The sequence below is a fragment of the Abramis brama genome (genome assembly GCF_963993115.1).
Source record: "Abramis brama genome assembly, chromosome: 1".
Lineage (NCBI taxonomy): Eukaryota > Metazoa > Chordata > Actinopteri > Cypriniformes > Leuciscidae > Abramis > Abramis brama.
Window position 1 is genome coordinate 53,542,052 of NC_139963.1, and position 20,435 is coordinate 53,562,486.

Below are 20,435 nucleotides of genomic sequence, written 5' to 3' on the forward strand. Positions count from 1 at the left end.
GGGGAAAAACTCTTTTTCACGAAATACTGAAGCAAAAAAAATTATCCTTTAATTTTGAAATAATGTAAAGCGCATTGCAGCAGCACGCAGCCATGGGCGAGATGGCTCGCTCGCTCATTGGCTGCTCTGCGGCAACTGCATAAGCCTATCGAGCGAGGTCTGTGGTGACGTCAGGCCAATGAGAAAAGGCTGATTCACTTGATTTTTCATCTCTTCAGCGAAGCTCACGCATCGTTGGATCACGAGAAGAAGCAACGCGTCGTCTGAGAAGCACTTCAGCGGGACGAGTCACTCACGGAAGCTGCTGGCCCATGCCGCCTTCGACTGCCGTTCCTGCTGCGCTTTCCGGCGCCCATATCCTTTTCTATTTACTCTCTGTGTGTGTGTGTATTCGCCCTGCGACACACACTCGTAAAAGAGCTCGCGTCTTTTTCAAGATGCCTTCCAAATGCGGCTCGTGCCGAGCCCCACTCAGCGAGGGAGACCGTCATGTCATCTGTGTCTCCTGCCTGGGTGAAGACCATGCAGCGCTCGCGCTCGCTGACGGCGGCTGCCCTCACTGCGAGCTTATGCCTATGGTGACTCTGAGGACTCGCCTGGCAGTATTCTCCGAGCCTGCATCTCCCGCTGTACTGCCGCGCCATAAGAAGCGCCGCTCTCAGCGGGTCCCAGAGCCTTCTCCAGCCCGACTAAGCCCGCCGGTTCGCCCGCCTGCTTCACCGGTTTCGCCTGGATCACTTCCTGATGCTCAGCGACCGCTGTCTGCCGCCGCTTCAGCAGAGGAAGCTGATTCTAAAGCCGCGTCGGGGGATGATGACTCGTGCTCTCTGTTAGCCTCGGGCAGTGAAGACTGGGCGAGCTCTGCGGATCTCGCGCTTCCTGCCCGTACACCTAACAAAAGAGCTAACATCGAGAGGGAGCTGATGCGCGTACTCTCGCTGGCCGCGGCGAGCCTCGGCCTTGAGTGGTCCGCTCCGGAGCCCCCTTCTCGGACTCGACTGGATGGTAGCTTTCTCCCTGGTGAGCGCACTTCTCCGGAATCCAAGCCTGCCCCCTTTCTTCCTGAGCTTCATGAAGAAGTTGCGAAGGCTTGGAGCGCTCCCTTTTCAGCTCGAACACGTTCGTCTGTCTCACCAGCATTCGCTACGCTAGACGATGCTAAAAACAGAGGCTACCATTCGCTTCCGCCGGTGGAACAGGCGATAGCGACCCATCTTTGCCCGCCCTCTGCTGGACGGCGGACGAAACCGGTGTTGCCATCCAAAGCCTGCCGCATGACGTCGCCGCTGGGAAGGCCGGTCTGCACTACACACCATGGCTACACTGCAGATCTTTCAGGGAGATCTTCTCCGTCAGCTGGATGAGATAGGACCTGATGCGATCTGCCTCTCGGACTTAAGAAGCGCTTCGGATCTCTCTCTCCGCGCTACGTTCCTCGACGCCCCACTATCTTCTGCTGGCCTCTTCGGATCCTCTGTCAACGAGTTCGTAGAGAGATTCGCCGAGGTCCAGAAAGCGTCTCAAGCCTTTAAGCACTTCCTCCCGAAGCGCTCTAGCTCTTCAGCGAGTCGTGCTAAACCGGCCCCACGGAGCTCTCAGCCACAGCCTCCCCCTCCTGCTGCTTCGTCGCAACACCGACAGCAACGCAGCTCGAGGCCACGCTCTCGCTCTGCCGACCATCGCCCCGCTCCCCGTGGGCCGCGGCCGAGGATTGTGGTGAAACCGGAAGCCCCGAAAACATCCTAGCATGCCTAGGAAAGCGCCGGTGTGTGAGTCCCGCTGCGGCCGGATTCTCACCCAAGCGCGCCGCTGTTTCAGTCCCAGGAATTGCAACTGTCTCAGCGTCTTCTGCAACGCGCAAGCCTGTACTGTTGCCCGCTTGCCTGCACACAAAAGCCGTTTTTACGGCTACCCAGATAAATCCTGTAAAGAGTGTATTTTCTGGTATCCCGGCCACGGCCGATGGTGCAATAAATGTAGCGCTGATGCCCACTCCTCTGTGCCCATCCCTACACACAAGCACAGCCCTTCACACAGGGCGCGTCCATAAAATCGACTCAGGTCGATCGCGCAATCAACATAGTAAACGTGCCCACTTCCCAGTGCCCACAAACACTATGTCACACATGTCACAGGTTTTCTGTAAAAACGAAACCTGTGCACGCTCGCTCTGCCCAGGCAGACAGCGCGTCCAAAGCAGTAAATGTGCCCGCTTCCCCGTGCCCACACTTACTCACAGACACCATGAGTCCTTCGGGACCCGCTCAGCCCTCCCTCACTCGGTTAAGCACCGTAGTCGGGTTGAGGACGAGCGTTCTGCCCGCTGTGATCAGCGCGCCCCCCGCCTCGAATGTCGCGGGCATCCCGCCTATGCTGCAGCACACCGAAGCACCTCTGTCGCCCAGCGAACAGAGCGCGCTTCACATCCAGCCCTTAGCCATCCATGCGGACGCATGGGCAGCGCTTCCAGGGGTTTCAGAATGGGTGCTAGGCATTATAAAGAAAGGTTACTCGCTACAGTTTTATCGACGTCTTCACCGCTTCACAGCGCGCGTCGAGACTACGGTGAATTCAGAAGTAGCACACCTACTTCGCGCCGAAATATCAAAACTGTTGAGCAAAGGGGCTATAGAGCCTGTATCTCAAGCTCAAAGCGAAGAGGGGCTGTACAGCAGATATTTTCTGGTTCCCAAGAAAGACGGGGGTTTCAGACCCATACTGGATCTAAGAAGGCTGAACAAAGCATTAATGAAACGCAGTTTCAGAATGCTCACGACCAGGAAAATCCTCGCGCAAATTCGCAGAGGAGACTGGTTCATGTCGATAGATCTGAAGGACGCGTATTTTCAAATACAGATAGCGTCACGTCACAGGCGATACTTGAGGTTCGCCTTCGAGGGCCAGGCATACCAGTATACAGTCCTGCCGTTCGGCTTATCCCTGGCACCTCGTACATTTACGAAGTGCATGGACGCAGCGCTCGCGCCTCTCACACTCAGAGGCATGCGAGTCCTGAACTATTTGGACGACTGGCTGATTCTAGCTCAATCGCGATCAGAGCTCGTGGAGCACAGGACCATTTTACTCGATCACCTCAAGAATCTTGGTCTCAGAGTCAATTGGACGAAGAGTTCGCTGAACCCCAGTCAAACGACTTCGTTTCTGGGCACAGTTCTGGACTCACAGTCTATGATAGCGCGGCTGTCACCACAGCGCGTGCTAGACATTCAGCGCACGGCGAAACTTTTTCGCTGCGGTGCGACCGTCACGCTCAGGAAATTTCAGAGGATGCTAGGTCTTATGGCCTCAGCATCATCAGTTCTCCAGCTGGGCTTGCTCCGCATGCGCCCTCTGCAGTTCTGGTTGAAAGAGCGGGTACCGCGCAGAGCGTGGGCATCCGGTTGGCTGCGTCTCAGGGTCAATCAGAGCTGTGTGGAAGCTCTAAAACCTTGGAAGTCGAGCGACTGGTACCAATCAGGTGTAAGCCTGGGGACTTCCTCGAGAGTGTTAGTGGTGTCGACAGACGCCTCCACATCGGGATGGGGAGCGCTGCTCGAGGGCAGACCGTTCTTCAGCCAGTGGTCAGAACGCGAAAAGCTCCAACATATCAACTGCCTGGAAATGATGGCAGTGGACAACGCTCTGACGCGTTTTCGTCCCCAAATCAAGGACCAACACGTCTTAGTCCGTTCGGACAACATGTCTGTGGTGTCCTATATAAATCGCCAGGGCGGTCTCACATCCTTAAACCTGTACAGGCTGGCGGAACGCCTCCTTTTATGGGCTCAGCGCAACTTGCGCTCGCTGAGAGCAGTGCATGTGCCAGGGATCCAGAATCTGGGTCCAGACAGACTGTCCAGGAACAACATTCCTACGAGCGAATGGTCTCTACACCCGCAAACAGTCCAGCTGTTGTGGGAGAGATTCGGCAGAGCGGAGGTGGACCTGTTCGCGTCCCACAAAAACGCTCACTGCCCCGCGTTCTTTTCCAAGAGCGAGAGCGCGCTGTCCCGAACGTGGCCGCGCTGTCCGCTCTATGCTTTTCCCCCCGTCTCCCTCCTGCCTCAGGTGTTAGAACGGATCAGGGAAACGAAATGCTCAGTGCTGCTCGTAGCGCCGCTCTGGATGAACCAGCCGTGGTTCCCAGTCCTGATGCAGCTAGCAGACACTGCCCCGTAGCCAGTGCCATTGAGGAGGGACCTCCTCTCGCAGGCCAGGGGTTCGATTTGGCATCCTCACCCGGAATTGTGGTCCCTCCACGTGTGGGCGCTCAACGGGTACCCGCTGATCTCTCAGTAAGGGTGCTAAACACTATCACTCAGGCTAGAGCACCGTCAACCAGACGGCTTTACGCCTCAAAGTGGTCAGTATTCTCCAGCTGGTGCACAGCTCGGGGTCTTTCACCCCTCGATTGCGAGGTGACGGAGGTTCTCTCCTTCCTACAGGAGCTGTTGGATAAGGGCAGAGCCCCTTCCACGCTCAAAGTCTATGTGGCGGCTATCACGCCGTTTTCTGAAACAACGCTCGGTCAGTCATTAGGGAGGAACGATCTAGTCATCCGCTTCCTCAGGGGAGCGAGGAGGCTGAATCCTCCCAGACCTCCTTCAGTCCCTATGTGGGACCTCTCTACAGTTTTGGAGGCCATGAAAGGTCCCCCTTTCGAGCCCATCCAAACGGCTAGCCTCAAACATCTGTCATTTAAAAAAGTGTTTCTGTTGGCTCTCGCTTCAGTTAAGCGCGTAGGTGACCTGCACGCGCTCTCGGTGAGCGCGGCGTGCTTAGAGTTTTGGGCCAGGTGACTCGAGAGTCATACTCAAACCTAGGCATGGTTATGTTCCAAAATCCCTCAACACACCATTTCGGGCTCAGGTTATCTCCCTGTCTGCCCTGCCGGTGGAACGGGGACGAGGAAGGGGACTCAAGTTTTCTCTGCCCTGTAAGGACCCTGAGAGCTTATGTGTCTCGCTCTTCTGTCTTTAGACAGACTGAGCAGCTATTTGTCTCGTTCAGTGGACGTTCCAAGGGAATGGCTGTTTCGAAACAAAGCCTGTCCAGATGGATAGTCGATGCTATAGCGCTAGCTTACACTGCCAAGGGTCTTCAGTGCCCGTTGGGTGTCAGAGCGCATTCCACGAGAGGCGTTGCCTCATCGTGGGCTTGGTCTAGTGGGATTTCCTTACAAGACATATGTATGGCGGCAGGCTGGGCCTCGCCGTCTACATTTATTAGGTTTTATAACCTAGAGGTCCCCGCTCTACAGGCTAAGCTATTGTCAGTTTAATCAAATCAGTGGTCTGATTAGGACTCTGAGGCCGCGAGCGCAGTGCGCTGCCGGCTATCATATGGGCAGTATTGCGTAAGACCCACATATTCCCACATTAGTTCAGGCTCCCCGCCTTGTCTATGTGATGTCATGTTACTGCGTCAGTGGACGTCACCATATAGGGGCAGAAGGGTTCCCTTCCTGTTCCAGGACTCTCTGTGAGTCCCTCTAGTGATTTATGCTTGATAAATCCTGGGTTCCAGGTTTATGGGTGATTAATCACAGTACGCACAGCGTTTTGCACTGGTTCCCCTAGCGTTTTCAACGCAGTACGAGAGACCTCTCGTAAGAGAACGTACTCGGTTACTAACGTAACCTCGGTTCTCTCTAGAAGAGGGAACGAGTACTGCGTTTTCTGGCCGTGCGTACGGTTCACTCTGGTTCGCTTCGGCGATGAATAAAATCAAGTGAATCAGCCTTTTCGAGCTCCTTTTATAGGACTAAGCCACGCCGTTTCGGCGGGAAGTGGCGAGGAGGGCGCGAAGCGCCCTCATTGGCCTGACGTCACCACAGGCCTCGCTCGATAGGCTTATGCAGTTGCCGCAGAGCAGCCAATGAGCGAGCGAGCCGTCTCGCCCATGGCTGCGTGCTGCTGCAATGCGCTTTACATTATTTCAAAATTAAAGGATAATTTTTTTTGCTTCAGTATTTCGTGAAAAAGAGTTTTTCCCCTAGCGTTTTCAACGCAGTACTCGTTCCCTCTTCTAGAGAGAACCGAGGTTACGTTAGTAACCGAGTACGTTTTTGTGCAGCATCAGATTTTAACTTTTTCTCCCTCATTTACTGTTCGTGGCTGTTGTTGCCCCATTGACTTCCATTATAACCACATTTTTTGATTGCAAAGCTGTGACACCATATAATCATGCATTTTTGATTGTTGGTGGTTTTCCCTGTTTGGAAGAGGTAAAATTTGTCATTTTTACTGTTGATAACCAGGTGGCACCATTAACCCTTTAGATAGGCCTGTGCAAAAAAAAAAAAAAAAGCTTAGTTTCTGGCTTTTACATGGAGTTATATGGAGTATAATAGCATATTTTTGTGTGTGTGTGTGTGTGTGTGTGAGTGTGTGTGTGAGTGTGAGAGAGAATGAGAACTCACCTTGATGCGTCTGAGAAAATCAAAATATGCACCTCAGCTCTCAGAACTACATGGAGTAAACAAAAACAAAGTAAGTGTATTTATGCATCTGCTGCCTTTTGATGGTGAGAAATGCAGACTAAACAAAGCAAGTGGATTTAAATGGGCTGCTGGTCATTTGATGGTGAGAAGAGCAGCAAGCAACATGAGAAAGGGCTTGACTTGTAGTGAAGTTTTAGAGATGATTATGCAGCCTGACCCCTCCAGCGAGCTGCAGGAAGTATCGTCTTCTCCCTCTGACACCACAGACTCAGGAGAGTCAGATCCTGATCCTCACGCAATTCTTACTTTATATCTCGCAATTCTGAGAAATAGTCGCAATTGGGAGATATAAAGTCAGATATACTTAAAAATACTTATTTGCAGCTGTATCATACAAATAAATAGTTAAAAAATCATACATTGTGATTTCTGGATTTTTTTTTTTTAGATTATGTCTCTCACAGTGGACATGCACCTACGATGACAATTTCAGACCCCTCCATGATTTCCAAGTGGGAGAACTTGCAAAATAGCAGGGTGTTCAAATACTTATTTTCCTCACTGTGTGTAATACAGAAATACAGAGATCATTACAGTATGTATTATGTTAATATCTGCGCAATTAATGTGTATTTAGCCTGCCTCTGTTTGGTAGCTTTTCTCAGTCTAGAAGGCACCAACTTCTAAAATAATTTCACATTTCTACTACATAAATGACCCAATTTAAATACACATTCATCTTTCCAGCGTTGAAGTATCCCTTTAAGTTATTAAGCCATGAAAATATGAATCCGGCTTCTCTCTGTGAAGGCGCGCATTTCCCATTTCAAATGTACATTGACTGAAACACGACATGTCGCAATTTGTGACGAAGCAGGCAAGAGCCAATGATCATTCGATATGACTGCCGTAAACCATGTTGTAACGCTTCTTGATGGCACGATTCTTAAAATTTGAATTCATAACGAACGCTTTGACGGTCGCTGCTGACTGAGGATGGAGATGAAGATCTCTGGATAAAGGGCTGAATTTGGATCTGTTACTTGCAATCATATGGATTCTAAAGATCTGGGCCCGTATCCCTAAAGAATTTTTGTGCAAAAAGTGGCTCCTAGCGGCCAAATTCTAAGAAAATTCTCAGAGTCATGACGTTTTCTTAGAATTTCCCCTAAAAGTGACACGAAAATCCCAGTTAATATAAAAGCTATTCCTCAAGATTCCTAGCGCTTAAAAGGGCTCCTAAGGCGAGATCTGCTAAGAGCAGGGAAGAGGACTTTTAGTGGCTTAGGAGTTCCCCTAAGCAGCTGCACAAAATGTGTTTGTAGGATATTTGTTAACAAGCCTTCATAAATAGACCAGCCAGCAATCACAGACATTGATAAAAGCTGAGCCGTGTTACCCTCGTTAAGACCACACTGAGTTGTAACGTTGCAATTTCTACTTCATTAAGGACAGCCCCTTGAGATAGGCCATCTTGTTTTCAATGGGGTCCATATGGGAGTGAAAGTACAAAATATGCCAGCTAGGATATTAATATGAGCAAATAAGACACGAATCATTATTTGAACAGGGTGTAATGAGCTTAAGTTTTCACATATTTTAGATTCTAATGTTAGGCTATAACCCCTACAGCTTACTATTCATTTTCCAGATATTTTCTTGAATGTGAAATATTATTTACAATTACAGTCTGCATAAGATTAGAGTGTATAATTATGTTTATTGATTTGAGGGTACATCCTTTGCTCATTATCACCAAAAGTTCATTTTCATCAAACTTGTAGGATCAACCAATCACGGCTTTTGAAATGATGACTCATACCTAGCAACGGGGTCAACCACACCTCCTCACTAAGATAGGATTTTCCATCCATTCCTTGCTCAGAGTTCACTGAAAATGTTCTGGAATCACTTCTAAGCTAAAACTCCTGGCAAGGAATTTTTAGGTTAAGTTAGGAGCTCTCTGAGAGGATTCTCAGAATCTTTAGGGATACGGGCCCTGGATTACAGTGAATGAATAAAATTGATGTGTTTTGGTGTATGTTATGGTTATATTGTCATAGGAGAAAACACCTTTTGTATCTCACGGCAAACTAAATATTACAAAATGGTTAAATGATTACAGAAATCTGATTCATTTTAAGGTTTTAAAATGTAGACTTGTTTAAAGCTCCAATATGTAACAATTTTGTAATAAAATTTCTGAAAATATCTTGCACAGTGTGATATATTTCCTCCAGTTGTGTACTTACAATATCTCAAAAGTCTCCAAAGATTTTTTATTTCAGAGAAATTCCGATTTTAAATAACTGTCCATCCCGGAAAAGAAATGTCCGCACTATCCTTTTTTTCCAGTGTGGACCATGTGATATTCCACCACACCGGAATATCACATGGTCAAATGCGGAAGTGGTGGTTATAGTGTTATTGCCATAGACTGTATGGTTAGCTGTTATGGATCACGATTACTCTTTGGCGAGTATTGAAGTGCCAACAAAACGAAACCGTCCATATTCGGATACACGCAGACTGTGTGACAAACGGAGGAATAAAACCCGGATAAATATCGGCCAGGTGTTTTCGAGATGGAGAGAGCTGCGCGACAATCTTGGACTTGACAGAGACTCTGCTCTCGCGAGTGTATTGACAGACAGGTAAGCAAATCTTTTTTTTTTATTATTGTACAAGTAACGTAATAGTTAAGCTGCGTTCACACTACACGCGACCAAGCGACGCGATACCATTCATTTTCAATGGGGAGCGGGCGACTTCCGGCGACACGCGCGGTCGCGACCGTTGGCGACTGGATGGGGCGTGTCTGGCGACGCGACAAAGTTGAGAAATGTTTAACTTTATGCAAATGAAGAGCGAATTTCGCGAGCGACAACCAATAGGAGTGAAGTCAGTGGAGCACACGTGATCCATCACTCTTCAGTGCAGCGTCTGACCGAGGCAAGATGAATGAGAAGTTTATTTTAGCAGTCAGAAACTGTCCAATAATTTATGATATGTCTCTGTGTACATACAGTGGTACTCGCCGTGCTGGCTCCGAGCCTGAATGGTTTCGTGAACTCAGAAAGACCAGTATTTGCCCATTTTCTGCAGTTAAATAGCCGCGATAGCACAGGACACTCGCTGTTTCTCATTCATCTTCAATATTATGCATTTTATGTACTGATCCCATTTATATTTAGACTTTTCCTTCCAAAATGTAAGCTTGTAGCGGCAAGAAAACAGATTTGTTGTCTACAACACGTAACATCCGTGAATGTCACTCACAAACATTACCTAGGCAACCAGAAGTGAGAACGCCCACTAACGACCTCATCGCCAGCCACTGGCGACATGCAGCGATTAAGTCGCTTGTAGTGTGAACGGGGCTTTACAGTACCACATGCCTGTAATAATATATCATAACATTTCACGTTCCTTGCAGTTCATTAATTATGATGACATAAAATAATACGATCAGACATACAGGTAATACAAAAACAAATAAATTACCTCATCCGTGATCATGATTCATTAATTCCATTTAGATACATCGCTAGATGGTGAAAACGCATTAAAAACGACATCTCCCATCGTCACCTCCTTCATAGCGTCATCAAGCTTCGCCTTTGTTATTGTTGGAAACCTGCGCCCTCTTGTGGTGAAAAAATATTACATATTGGAGCTTTAACATTATGTAATCCTCCGAAAAGAGTTTGCAGCACAAGTCACGTACAGACCGAAATGTTATTATTTCATATTAAGTAGATGAGTAAACTGCCTTTAATAAATGCGACTGAAAACATGTATTGATATGGCAATTTAATACATCATAATCAAAACATTAATGCCACGGTTTTAAAGGGGTGGTAAAATGCCCCTTTCACAAGATGCAAAATATATCTCTGATGTCCCCTGTGTGTGTGTGTGTGTGTGTGAAGTTTTAGCTCAAAACGCCCCACAGATATTTTTATATAGCATGTTAAAGTTGTCACTTTTTGAGGTTTTGCAAAAACGCACCGTTTTGTGCCTGGCCCTTTAAATGCAAATGAGCTGCTGCAGAGGGCGGGGTTTCAAGAGCTTGTGTGTGTTAGCAGTTGCAATTACCTCATGCAGACACACACTAAAATTACAGAAACAGTTCTCCGTTAAAACGGAGTCAAACAAAGATGGAGAGACTCAAGAAGAAGTGACAACATGTAGAATGCAACAGGACGTCTCTGAATGGTTAGTTGATGAATTTATGTTGCTGATGTGGAGTTAACTATGTTTAATTAGCATATTCTGTCATGATAATCTATAAATCGCTCATATAGGAACTGTTGTGAGATGCACATAGTGAGTTTCTATTGCATGTGAAAAGATGGATGCTAAAGTTTGAGCTGACTCACAAATGTGCTCGACTACAACAACTTTTCCTCTTCTCAACATGGACTGCGTGTTCCCGGGGGCGGGTTTATGTACATTTTAGGGTTGGTGATGTCAATAACCCCAGAGGAATGTAGTGTAGTCCCTATCAGCCGTTTGTTGAAGTCCTTTTCTTTAAAAGCAAATATCTTCCTTTGCTTTGAACTTTGAGCGTTGTAACTTTGCAGATGTTGTTTATGCTCAAACAGCAACATTACACACTAACTATAGTTAGAAAAGTGAAATAATCATAATCAACCACCCATTTAATATTAAAGGAGAACTCCGGTCAATTTGTAAATTTGGAGTGCTGTCAATACAGAGAACAACGACAAAAATCGGTGTTGCCTACACCATGTTATCCTCTTTTTAAAATTTGCACCCTGTTGACTTCAATAGGGCAAGTTTTAAACCTGCTTTTAGCCTCTTAACATCCTTGATGTGTCATTACAAGTTCACAGCCAATGTGAGTGATTCCTTCAGCGTGAACATGGTGAATCTGACTGCAGTAGATGTGAAAGATAAGGATAAAAATGATGTTTATTCAGCCAGCGCTCATACCTGTATTTACATCCTGTTTTCGGTCGAAGTCCACAGTAGTCGATCGTCGAGTTCACGCGCATAGGTTTAGTTACCTATGATCACTGAATATCTGATATCCTGATATATATCTGATATACTGATATCCTGACTCAAATAATGTGTTTCTAACAGCAAACACTCAGAATAAAGTGAGATGATCTGCTGGTGATCCTGAATGGCTTGTTGAATGAGTGTTGATAGTCTGAGGCTCATCAATATTAACAGATCTGCTGAAAACACTCTTTATTTCATGACAATAGTTCCTGTTTTCACCTCATTTATTATGCTGATGTCTTCAGATCTCCTGTAAATTGACACTTGAAGCTCATTTAATTTGTGTGAATAGACTGAGGGTAATTGTTGGTTTCTATATAGAGATATAGACATAAATGCTTAGGTGTGCCATTTAGTATTGAAACAAACCCAGTAACTGATATTTTTTTTTTTGCAGATCAGCTCCTCCCACAGCAATCACATCATCAGTGAAGCTCCTCCCACAGCAATTCACCAATAAATGCTGTAAATTCCCATCAGCTACAAGTGAAGACGAGCACAATGCATCAGGAAGAGCTGAAATCTGTAAAGACTGAGTTTATAAAAGAGGACAGTGAGAACATGAGTGATCCAGAACCCTGCAGAATGAAACACACTGAAGATCCTGAAGAACAAAGAGGTTTGTGTTTATTCTTCATTCATTCATGATGCTGAAGAACATTCATGTTAGAAACATTCAAGCACTTCATCACTTTTAGATAAACGGGTAAACTGAAATAGAAGAACATTTTCTTTCTTGTTTTGTTTACAACAAATGGTCACTAAAGGGAGGCTTGAGAAATTGTTATATTGATTGTCAACATCAGGTCCAACTAAATATTTAGTTTTATTTTACATTTATAACTGGCTCACATTTCTTTGCAACCATATTACCAAACATTTTGACATTTCTCAATGAAGTTTACTGGGTATTGACACAATTTTCACGATTCGATTAGATTTCTATTCACAGGCTTTCGATTCGATATCGATTGTTTTGAATATACATCAGGTAAAGTACATGGCAAATGTTCTCTAACTTTTATGATACATACAGAGTGAAAAGAAAATAAGTAAACAACCAAAAAAAAGGAAGTATTAAAATAAATATAAATACATTCTCATCAGCAGATAACACTGGAAAACTGAGAAATACAAAGACAGACCAACAAAGTATTAAGTGCACTTAAAGGAGAAGTTCACTTTTAAAATGAAAATTCTGTCATCATATACTCACCCTCATGTTGTTTCAAACCTGTATGAATTTCTTTCTTCTGCTGAACAGAAAGGAAGATATTTAGAAGATTATCAGTAACCAGACAGTTTTTGGGTCCCATTGACTTCCATAGTATTTTTTTTTCCTACTATGGAAGTCATTGGGACCCAAAAACTGTCTGGTTACTGATAATCTTCTAAATATCTTCTTTTCTGTTCATCAGAAGAAATAAATTCATACAGGTTTGAAACAACATGAGGGTGAGTATATGATGACAGAATTTTCATTTTAAAAGTGAACTTCTCCTTTAAAACTGAATTCTAAACATGTAAAATTACAAAGTACTAGCTGGAATGGAAAGGGTTAATCAGACACATATTAAAGATGGCAGAGACTGTACGTATGCTAAAAAGGGCTTCCAGATTTTACAGAATCATGCACTGGGCCGGTGAAAAGAAAGTCTATTTTTTTTAAAGTTTGATGAAATACAAGGCGTCTTCAATCCACCTAGAGTGTGATGGGGGGTGGAATATGGTTTTTCTGAGGTAAATGTGACGTTACATGACATATTGTTTTAGGGCTGGGCGATTTAAATCGCGATATTGTTATGCGCATCTCGTCAGTAAAGCCGGTTCCTTGATTAGTAGTAAATCACCATCACCTGCTTTCAGATGGAGCGGCATTTACTACAAAGAGCCGTAGTTAACTGACAAGCTGAGCCAAATCACATCAATATCGCGGACGTATCGCCAGCGATATTTAATGCGATATGGCTCAGCTTGTCAGTTAACTACGGCTCTTTGTACACAGCAAACACTCCTGTGTTAAATGAACGGGAGTGTATGAGTCCACACTCAAGAGTGTTTAAGTTAATGAGATAACTAAGCGATTAATTTAGTGATGATTGAGCATTATTGAAGACACCTGATGTTAACAAGCAGAATCACTGAAGGAGAAAATCTCAAATTGTAAGTTACCGTTATGACGATCAATGGTTGCTTTAGTTGGACTCTTGACCCATATATTATTAACTTTAGATTTTGTTTGTCTGAGATATCTGAATTATAATCGCCAGTTGAACAAAGAAAAAAGTGATCTGATGGTGTTGGTTATATTATGACAATCATCATTTGAACTTGATCACTGAACTCATTAAGATCCTTCTTTCTGACTTCGGTTTATGTTGTTGGTTACAGCATAACTGTGAATCTGCATAAATGCCCAGAATTTTTGATATAATATAAAGGATTTCTTACAAGTTGTTTAAAAAAGAAAATCATTCTTTTAGGCACACACAGATGTCAAGATTCAGCCTATGCATCTCAACAATGGTGACGAGCATAATATTCAATTAGGAAAAGTAAATTACATAGACAATTCAGATCATAATTTATTCATACCGCAATGCATGATGGGAGCCATTAATGAGTTGTGATTGGTGGCAGCCACTGCAATATGTTTTATTATTGTCACCATTGTTGAGATTAACAGGCTGATTATTGATGTCTGTGTTTTAAATGAATTTGTCCGAATATCTTTTGATCAGAACAATGTTTATTAAATATTTTGAATTAAAGTACTGATAATCGTAGGCTGAAGAATCACAAAACTGCAGCTAACAAGTTAAATCAAACTGTCTCAATAAGTTTCATTTTGCAGATCACAGTATGATTATGTCAAAACATAACCAACACTATAAGACAACATTTTACTTTGTTCATTTAACTGTTATAAATCAATAACAGCAGACAAACAACTGTAAATATTAAAGTAAACATATAATGGTCTAGAGCCCAACTAAAGCAAACACCCATCACCTTAATGGTAACTTACAATTTGTGATTTTCTCCTTCAGTGATTCTGCTTGTTAACATCAGGTGTCTTCAATAATGCTCAAGCATCACTAAACTAATCACTTAATTATCTCATCAGCCCTAAATGCCGCGCCATCTGAAAGCAGGTGATGGTGATTTACTAATAATCAAGGAACCGGCTTTACCGACGAGATGCGCATAACAATATCGCGATTTAAATCGCCCAGCCCTATATTGTTTACTGTAGCCAGTCCCCCCCAAAAACAGCTGAAGTTGTTTCACATTAATAGAATCTAGAATCATTCAGAATAACAATTGCCAATTCATTTACAATATACAATTAAGAAAATTGCTTACCTTAAAATTAGGGCTGGGCGATAAAACGATAACGATATATATCGCGATAGACACGTAATCAATATCAATAAAAAATGCGTTTGATAAAACATTAGATCATTTTTTTTTTCCTTAGTCGGAAGAAACCAGAGGTTGCGAAGCAAGTTTGGTTGCATGAACAAAGGCACTCACTCTCTGGTAACCTAGCAACGTAGGGGGGTGACACGCTAACAGCGATAAAAGCAACACGCCGCAACACGCAATAAAAGGTATCTTTTCCATGTTAAGGTCCTTTCACACTGGACGCGATTTTGACGCACGAATAATTCGCGCAGTGGTTTTATTTTTTGATCAGCTGTTTGTGTAATGAGTGCTTCCACACCAACCGCGAATACAACAACTTTTATTTTTTCGCTTCATGACGATTTTTTTTTACTTTTGCGATGACAGAAAAGGCTTCAGCCAATCACATACTACAAGACATTTGAAAGACAACGTGTGGTGTAGCATTGCCAACCAACTCGGTTATCACGACTGTGAGTATGTTGTGTGATAGTTTTAGTCGTTGTATAGTCCTGTGCTGTGTAGGCTAGCAGGCTAAACTACATTTGGGATAGAAAGCTAGCACTATTATCGTCAAAGATAGAGACAGAGACCGTGTTTACTCTGAACATGTAACAAAATGTAGTGAGACTATTTAGGGCTGCTTTTAGTATATGTTGTGGCAAAAATATTCATTAAACAATCATCAACTGCGTAAGAGACACTCTGAAATTCAAATGATCATTAAAAAGTATTTTATTCTTGCAAGAAGGCCCAGTTGCCAAGTCACCAGTACAGTCTGTGAAACAAGTGCGACCAGGAAGGGAGGGCAGAGCAGCCTTTATACTCTCTTTCAAGGTTTCCTGCTCACAGACTCTTATCTAAACAAGGGAAGGTTTCTCTGCTAGTGATCTAATCCTGCTGAGTTTATTCTTACAAACTCACAAGTTCTAAATATGGACGGCCTCTGACCCTAGGGGTTAGAGCCCCTTTTCAGTCTGCCTCCTCCTGACGTCACACCTGTTTCCCAGAGTTTAAAAACACACACTCATTTGTAAGTAAGAGAAACAGAAAATCTGCCATTACAGTATACTATACATTCTTTGTGTGATATCTACAGTTTCTAGTCGAATGATTTTAACTGTGTTTAGTTGAAGACGCAAAAAAAAAAACTGTGGAAACTAAAAGTGGACATTAGCATACTCCCCTTCAGACTCTCTGTTCTTTAAGATTGGGTGCACCCAAAACCTTATTTTCTGTCTTTTAAAGAAAATGAAAAGCTCGTCTTCACTGGATGATGATGATGAAGTGTCTGTGTTTTCTGTCGGCGCAAAAGTTTTGGAATGTCACAGAAGTCGCAAATTCGCGTCGCGGCTGATGTGAATGGTTTTGACGCGAACTATTCCCACACGAACTATTCGCTTTTTCGTTTCGCTTTTTCGTTACGCATCCGGTGTGAAAGGGCCTTAAATCAGAGTTTTTGTCCTAACCAGGTGCGACACGCGACAATTCTATTTTAGAAACGGTTTCTATTTTTTTGCGACGTCGCGCTGGAACAACAAACACAAAGTGTGGCGATGATAATCTCAGGTACTGTTTATGTGCTTTATTTAATGTTTAAAGCGTGAAATGTGACTTTGAATATCATTTAGTGCTCCAGCTTTGTGTAGCTGTAAAAACAACAATGGATATAATTCACCTCAGATCTTGAAATTAAACAAATGGAAATGAACGTTAAAACTGTGAACAAACAAGTGTATTCTTTGACAAAGACTGTTTTAGTATCTCAGTAGCCTGTGTGTTTTTTAAATAGTGTAATATTTGTGAATTTGAAAATGCGTTCGGTCATGTAACAGTATGGTTGCGCCATATCGTTGGAGTGGAACCGGCATGGAGTGATAAGTGGAAAATGAGTGCTGCAGTGATTGTTGATAAAACAGGAAAAGTCAGCTCGCCAGTGTGACAGTTTTGGGGATTTTATAAGTCTGACCGTAGTCAGACCAGTGTCGTCTGCAAATTATGCAAGACCGTCGTCGGTTTCTCTGTTTATATTTAACACTTTGCACTATTTTATTACGCTTTACTAAGCGTTTCTTATGTATTCTTTAATTTTGCACCTTAATGTTAAGGGATAATTAAGTGTTCATTATGATTTTAGACTTATTTTTACATTTTAATTATTTGAGTGTTTTCCATGGTTGTGTTTTAAATAGGTCATAAAAATATCAATAATTATCGATATCGAACGATATGAAACCCTTATATCGTGATACAGTTTTCAGCCATATCGCCCAGCCCTTCTTAACTTTTTTTCCCTGCGGAAAGAGAAGTCCTTGATAATGTCACTGAAGTCCAGGGATCAGAGAATGTCATTTTCCAGGGACATCAAAGTAAGATGGTTTAGTCTCTCCTGCAACATGGATGAACGAAGACGGTTTTTGACCAAAGACAGTTTGGAAAAAGAACGCTCTCCACTGGCGTTATTCACAGTCAAAGTCAAGGAAATACGAAGAGCTATGTCCATATTAGAGAACACAGAGTTTGAACACAAGAAAAACAGTTCTTGAATTGAAAATGTTATGACACTGTTGTATATGTTTATTCTGTATATGTTTTATTACATAATTGTGTCGATCAAATCATTTAATAGTTCTCTTGACAGAAACATGGGATTTGTGCCTATAATGTTTTAACAGTAATAATTGGAAGATCCATGTTCCTCATTCATGGAGATTTTCAGGGACATGAATAATTTATAAAAACTCATCAAAATGATGGGAATATTTTAGGGCTCACTTTTTGTCCTTTAACTTTATAATCATATTTCTCTCTTTGAATTTTGATGTACTGAACATGCAATTAAACTTTTTTTTCTTTCATTTCAGACCTGATGGAAGTAAAGGAGGAGAGTGAAGAACTGAGTGAAGTGAAGGAGGAGAGTGAAGAACTGAGTGAAGTGAAGGAGGAGAGTGAAGAACTGAGTGAAGTGAAGGAGGAGAGTGAAGAACTGAGTGAAGTGAAGGAGGAGAGTGAAGAACTGAGTGAAGTGAAGGAGGAGAAACATCATGTCAAACCTGTAGAAAATTTTTTGAGTCGCTCAAAGACTAAAAATACATTTTTAGAGAACAGAAGAGCCAATAAATCTTTCACATGCACTCAGTGTGGAAAGAGTTACACAACCAAACAATATCTTGAGATTCACATGAGGATCCACACCGGAGAGAAGCCGTTCACATGTGATCAGTGTGGGAAAAGTTTCATTCAATCATCATCCCTTATTGTTCACATGAGAGTTCACACCGGAGAGAAGCCATTCACATGTGATCAATGTGGAAAGAGTTTCACAAGAAAACAAAATCTTGAGCGTCACATGAGAGTTCACACCGGAGAGAAGACATTCTCATGTGATCAGTGCAGCAAAACATTTCTTGTGGAAACAAACCTGAAGAGACACCTGACTGTTCATACAAAGGAGAAGCCACATTCATGTTTTGTATGTGGAAAGAGTTTTTCACTGCTCTGTAGATTACAAGTACATCAAAAAATTCATACTGGTGTGAGAGAGTACATGTGCTTTGAGTGTGAGAAGACTTTTATTTCAGCAAACTGTTTGAAACTACACCAGAGAATTCACACTGGAGAAAAACCTTTCAAGTGTTTACAGTGTGACAAGAGATTCAGTCATTCATCAAATCTGAAAACACATGAGAGGATCCACAGCAGAGAGAAGCTGCACACGTGTGATCAGTGTGGAGAGAGTTTCTATTTTAAAAGTCACCTGAAGCGACACATGAAGATCCATACAGTGGAGAAACCACATCACCACAGTCTGAGATCATGGTAAGAAGTTCATCTTTATGTGCTGAGCAACAAAATCTCAACTGTGTATAGTTGGCGCTGTTTCACTGTGGCTGCTGTTGAATCATCCAGGTCGTGAATGAGGCCGACACCTGATGTGATTGTAAAGCGCTTGGTGTGTACAGTAGTAAATAGTAGTGCTATATAAATGCCTCATTCATTCATTAGTTTCTTAACAGCCACGATGAGCATCGGACATTTTGTTGTTTGATTGGTTCCTATTAACTCGTGTTCAACCCAACATGAATGTGTGATATAAAAAAAAAATCTGTTTTTACATGTGATTTGTCTGTTCAGTGAATGCAAAATCACTCTCTGACAGTAGGTGGCGCTCATGTCAAAACAAGCAGAAATAAAGCAATATACATAGAAGCGCTGTGCAACTTTCTCTTTCTCTTAATATGGTGAAGATAAAATGTCAAACAGTATTTTCATGTTTTCTAACTGCAGTTCATGTTTTTGTATTTGCTCTGGTGCTTGTCAAGAATACAGAGACGAGAAGCTTCCAGATTCTTCCTCTGTTAATGTTAGAAAGGAGTTGGAAATGATGTGATTGCTTACAGTTTACATGTCAAGCATGCGCCATCTAGAGTTTCATGACCAAACTAGTGATTTATAACACAAATCATCTTCATGATATTAAAATAGATTATAATCGTGCACAGCAGTTGATGACCAGATATGATGGGATTAAAATGACTCTTAAATTCATTTGTGATCTTGAATTCCCATTTGTCTCTCATTGAGATCTCACTTGATTTAATGTTTCTTTCAGACCTGATGGACGTGAACAAGAAAGGAAAAACAGAAGCCAAAAAATCTGTCTCCTGCCCTCAGTGTAAAAAACGCTTCACATGTAAATCAAGTCTGAAGATTCACATGAGAGTTCACACTGGGAAGAAGCGGCTCAGGCTTTCACTCTGAAATCACATCTGCTTCTCATTCTGAAGAAAGACCATTTAACTATGATCAGTGCGGTAAACAGTTTCATTGAGGTTTCCTGAAGAAACACCTGAAGATTCACTCAAAGGAGAAGATTCATTCATAGTATTACAGCAGAAAAGACACGACCGGTGCAATTCACACTGGAAAAACAACAACTCTGCAACAAGAGATTCAGTCTGTCAGAAACACATGAAAGGATTCACTGGAGAGAAACACATCAGAGTTTTATTCTTAATGAATTTCTGTCACTTCTATCAATCTATCTTTTATGAAGGAAAGCAGTAGTTTTTTTAAACAAACTCAGTGTTCTTGTGCTCTCATGGTTCAGGAGCTGAATACAAGTGCCTTGCTTTGAAGCTGGACACTTTTCTTCTCTTCTTCTCTTGAGATGCTTTGGCTCTTATGAGACAGTAAAGAGATAGATTTGTCTTATTCGCTTTCACTCTTACTTAATGTTTCTTAATTTCCTTGAAAAATATTGATTAAACTCATTACTCATTTTATCAGCAACTCCAGGTTATTGTACAATTTTATCAATATAGCTTTTAAATACCTAACAATTGACACACACAAATGAATGACATTGCTGTCTGTCTACATTATTAATAGTTTCACCCTAGATATGCAGCAGACATGTTCACAAGTCCCTAAATGCCAAGTTATTGTAATTAATAGTGTTTTGAAATAATAGAACTGATTTCTACTTAAAAAATGTCAATTATTAATTACAATTAAAAAAGTATTATTTAAAGGGGGGGTGAAATGCTAT

The 20,435-nt window shown here is 42.7% G+C and overlaps 1 protein-coding gene across 1 annotated transcript; it reads left to right on the top strand.

Moving 5' to 3' along the window:
• Nucleotides 1-10,550: 10,550 nt before the first annotated feature.
• Nucleotides 10,551-20,168, top strand: LOC311087831 (uncharacterized protein). The gene is made up of 4 exons (XM_084121302.1): nt 10,551-10,660; nt 11,874-12,095; nt 17,749-18,703; nt 19,497-20,168. Coding segments are annotated over exons 2-4 (1,074 nt in total). The 5' UTR covers nt 10,551-10,660; nt 11,874-11,977; the 3' UTR covers nt 19,498-20,168.
• Nucleotides 20,169-20,435: the final 267 nt, after the last annotated feature.

What these genes read in the sequence shown, in the direction of transcription:
- LOC311087831 (XM_084121302.1), top strand. Translation starts at nt 11,978, where the DNA reads ATGCATCAGGAAGAGCTGAAATCTGTAAAGACTGAGTTTATAAAAGAG. An exon ending in AGATCCTGAAGAACAAAGAG is followed by an intron (nt 12,096 to 17,748) that starts GTTTGTGTTTAT and finishes CTTTCATTTCAG; the next exon opens with ACCTGATGGAAGTAAAGGAG.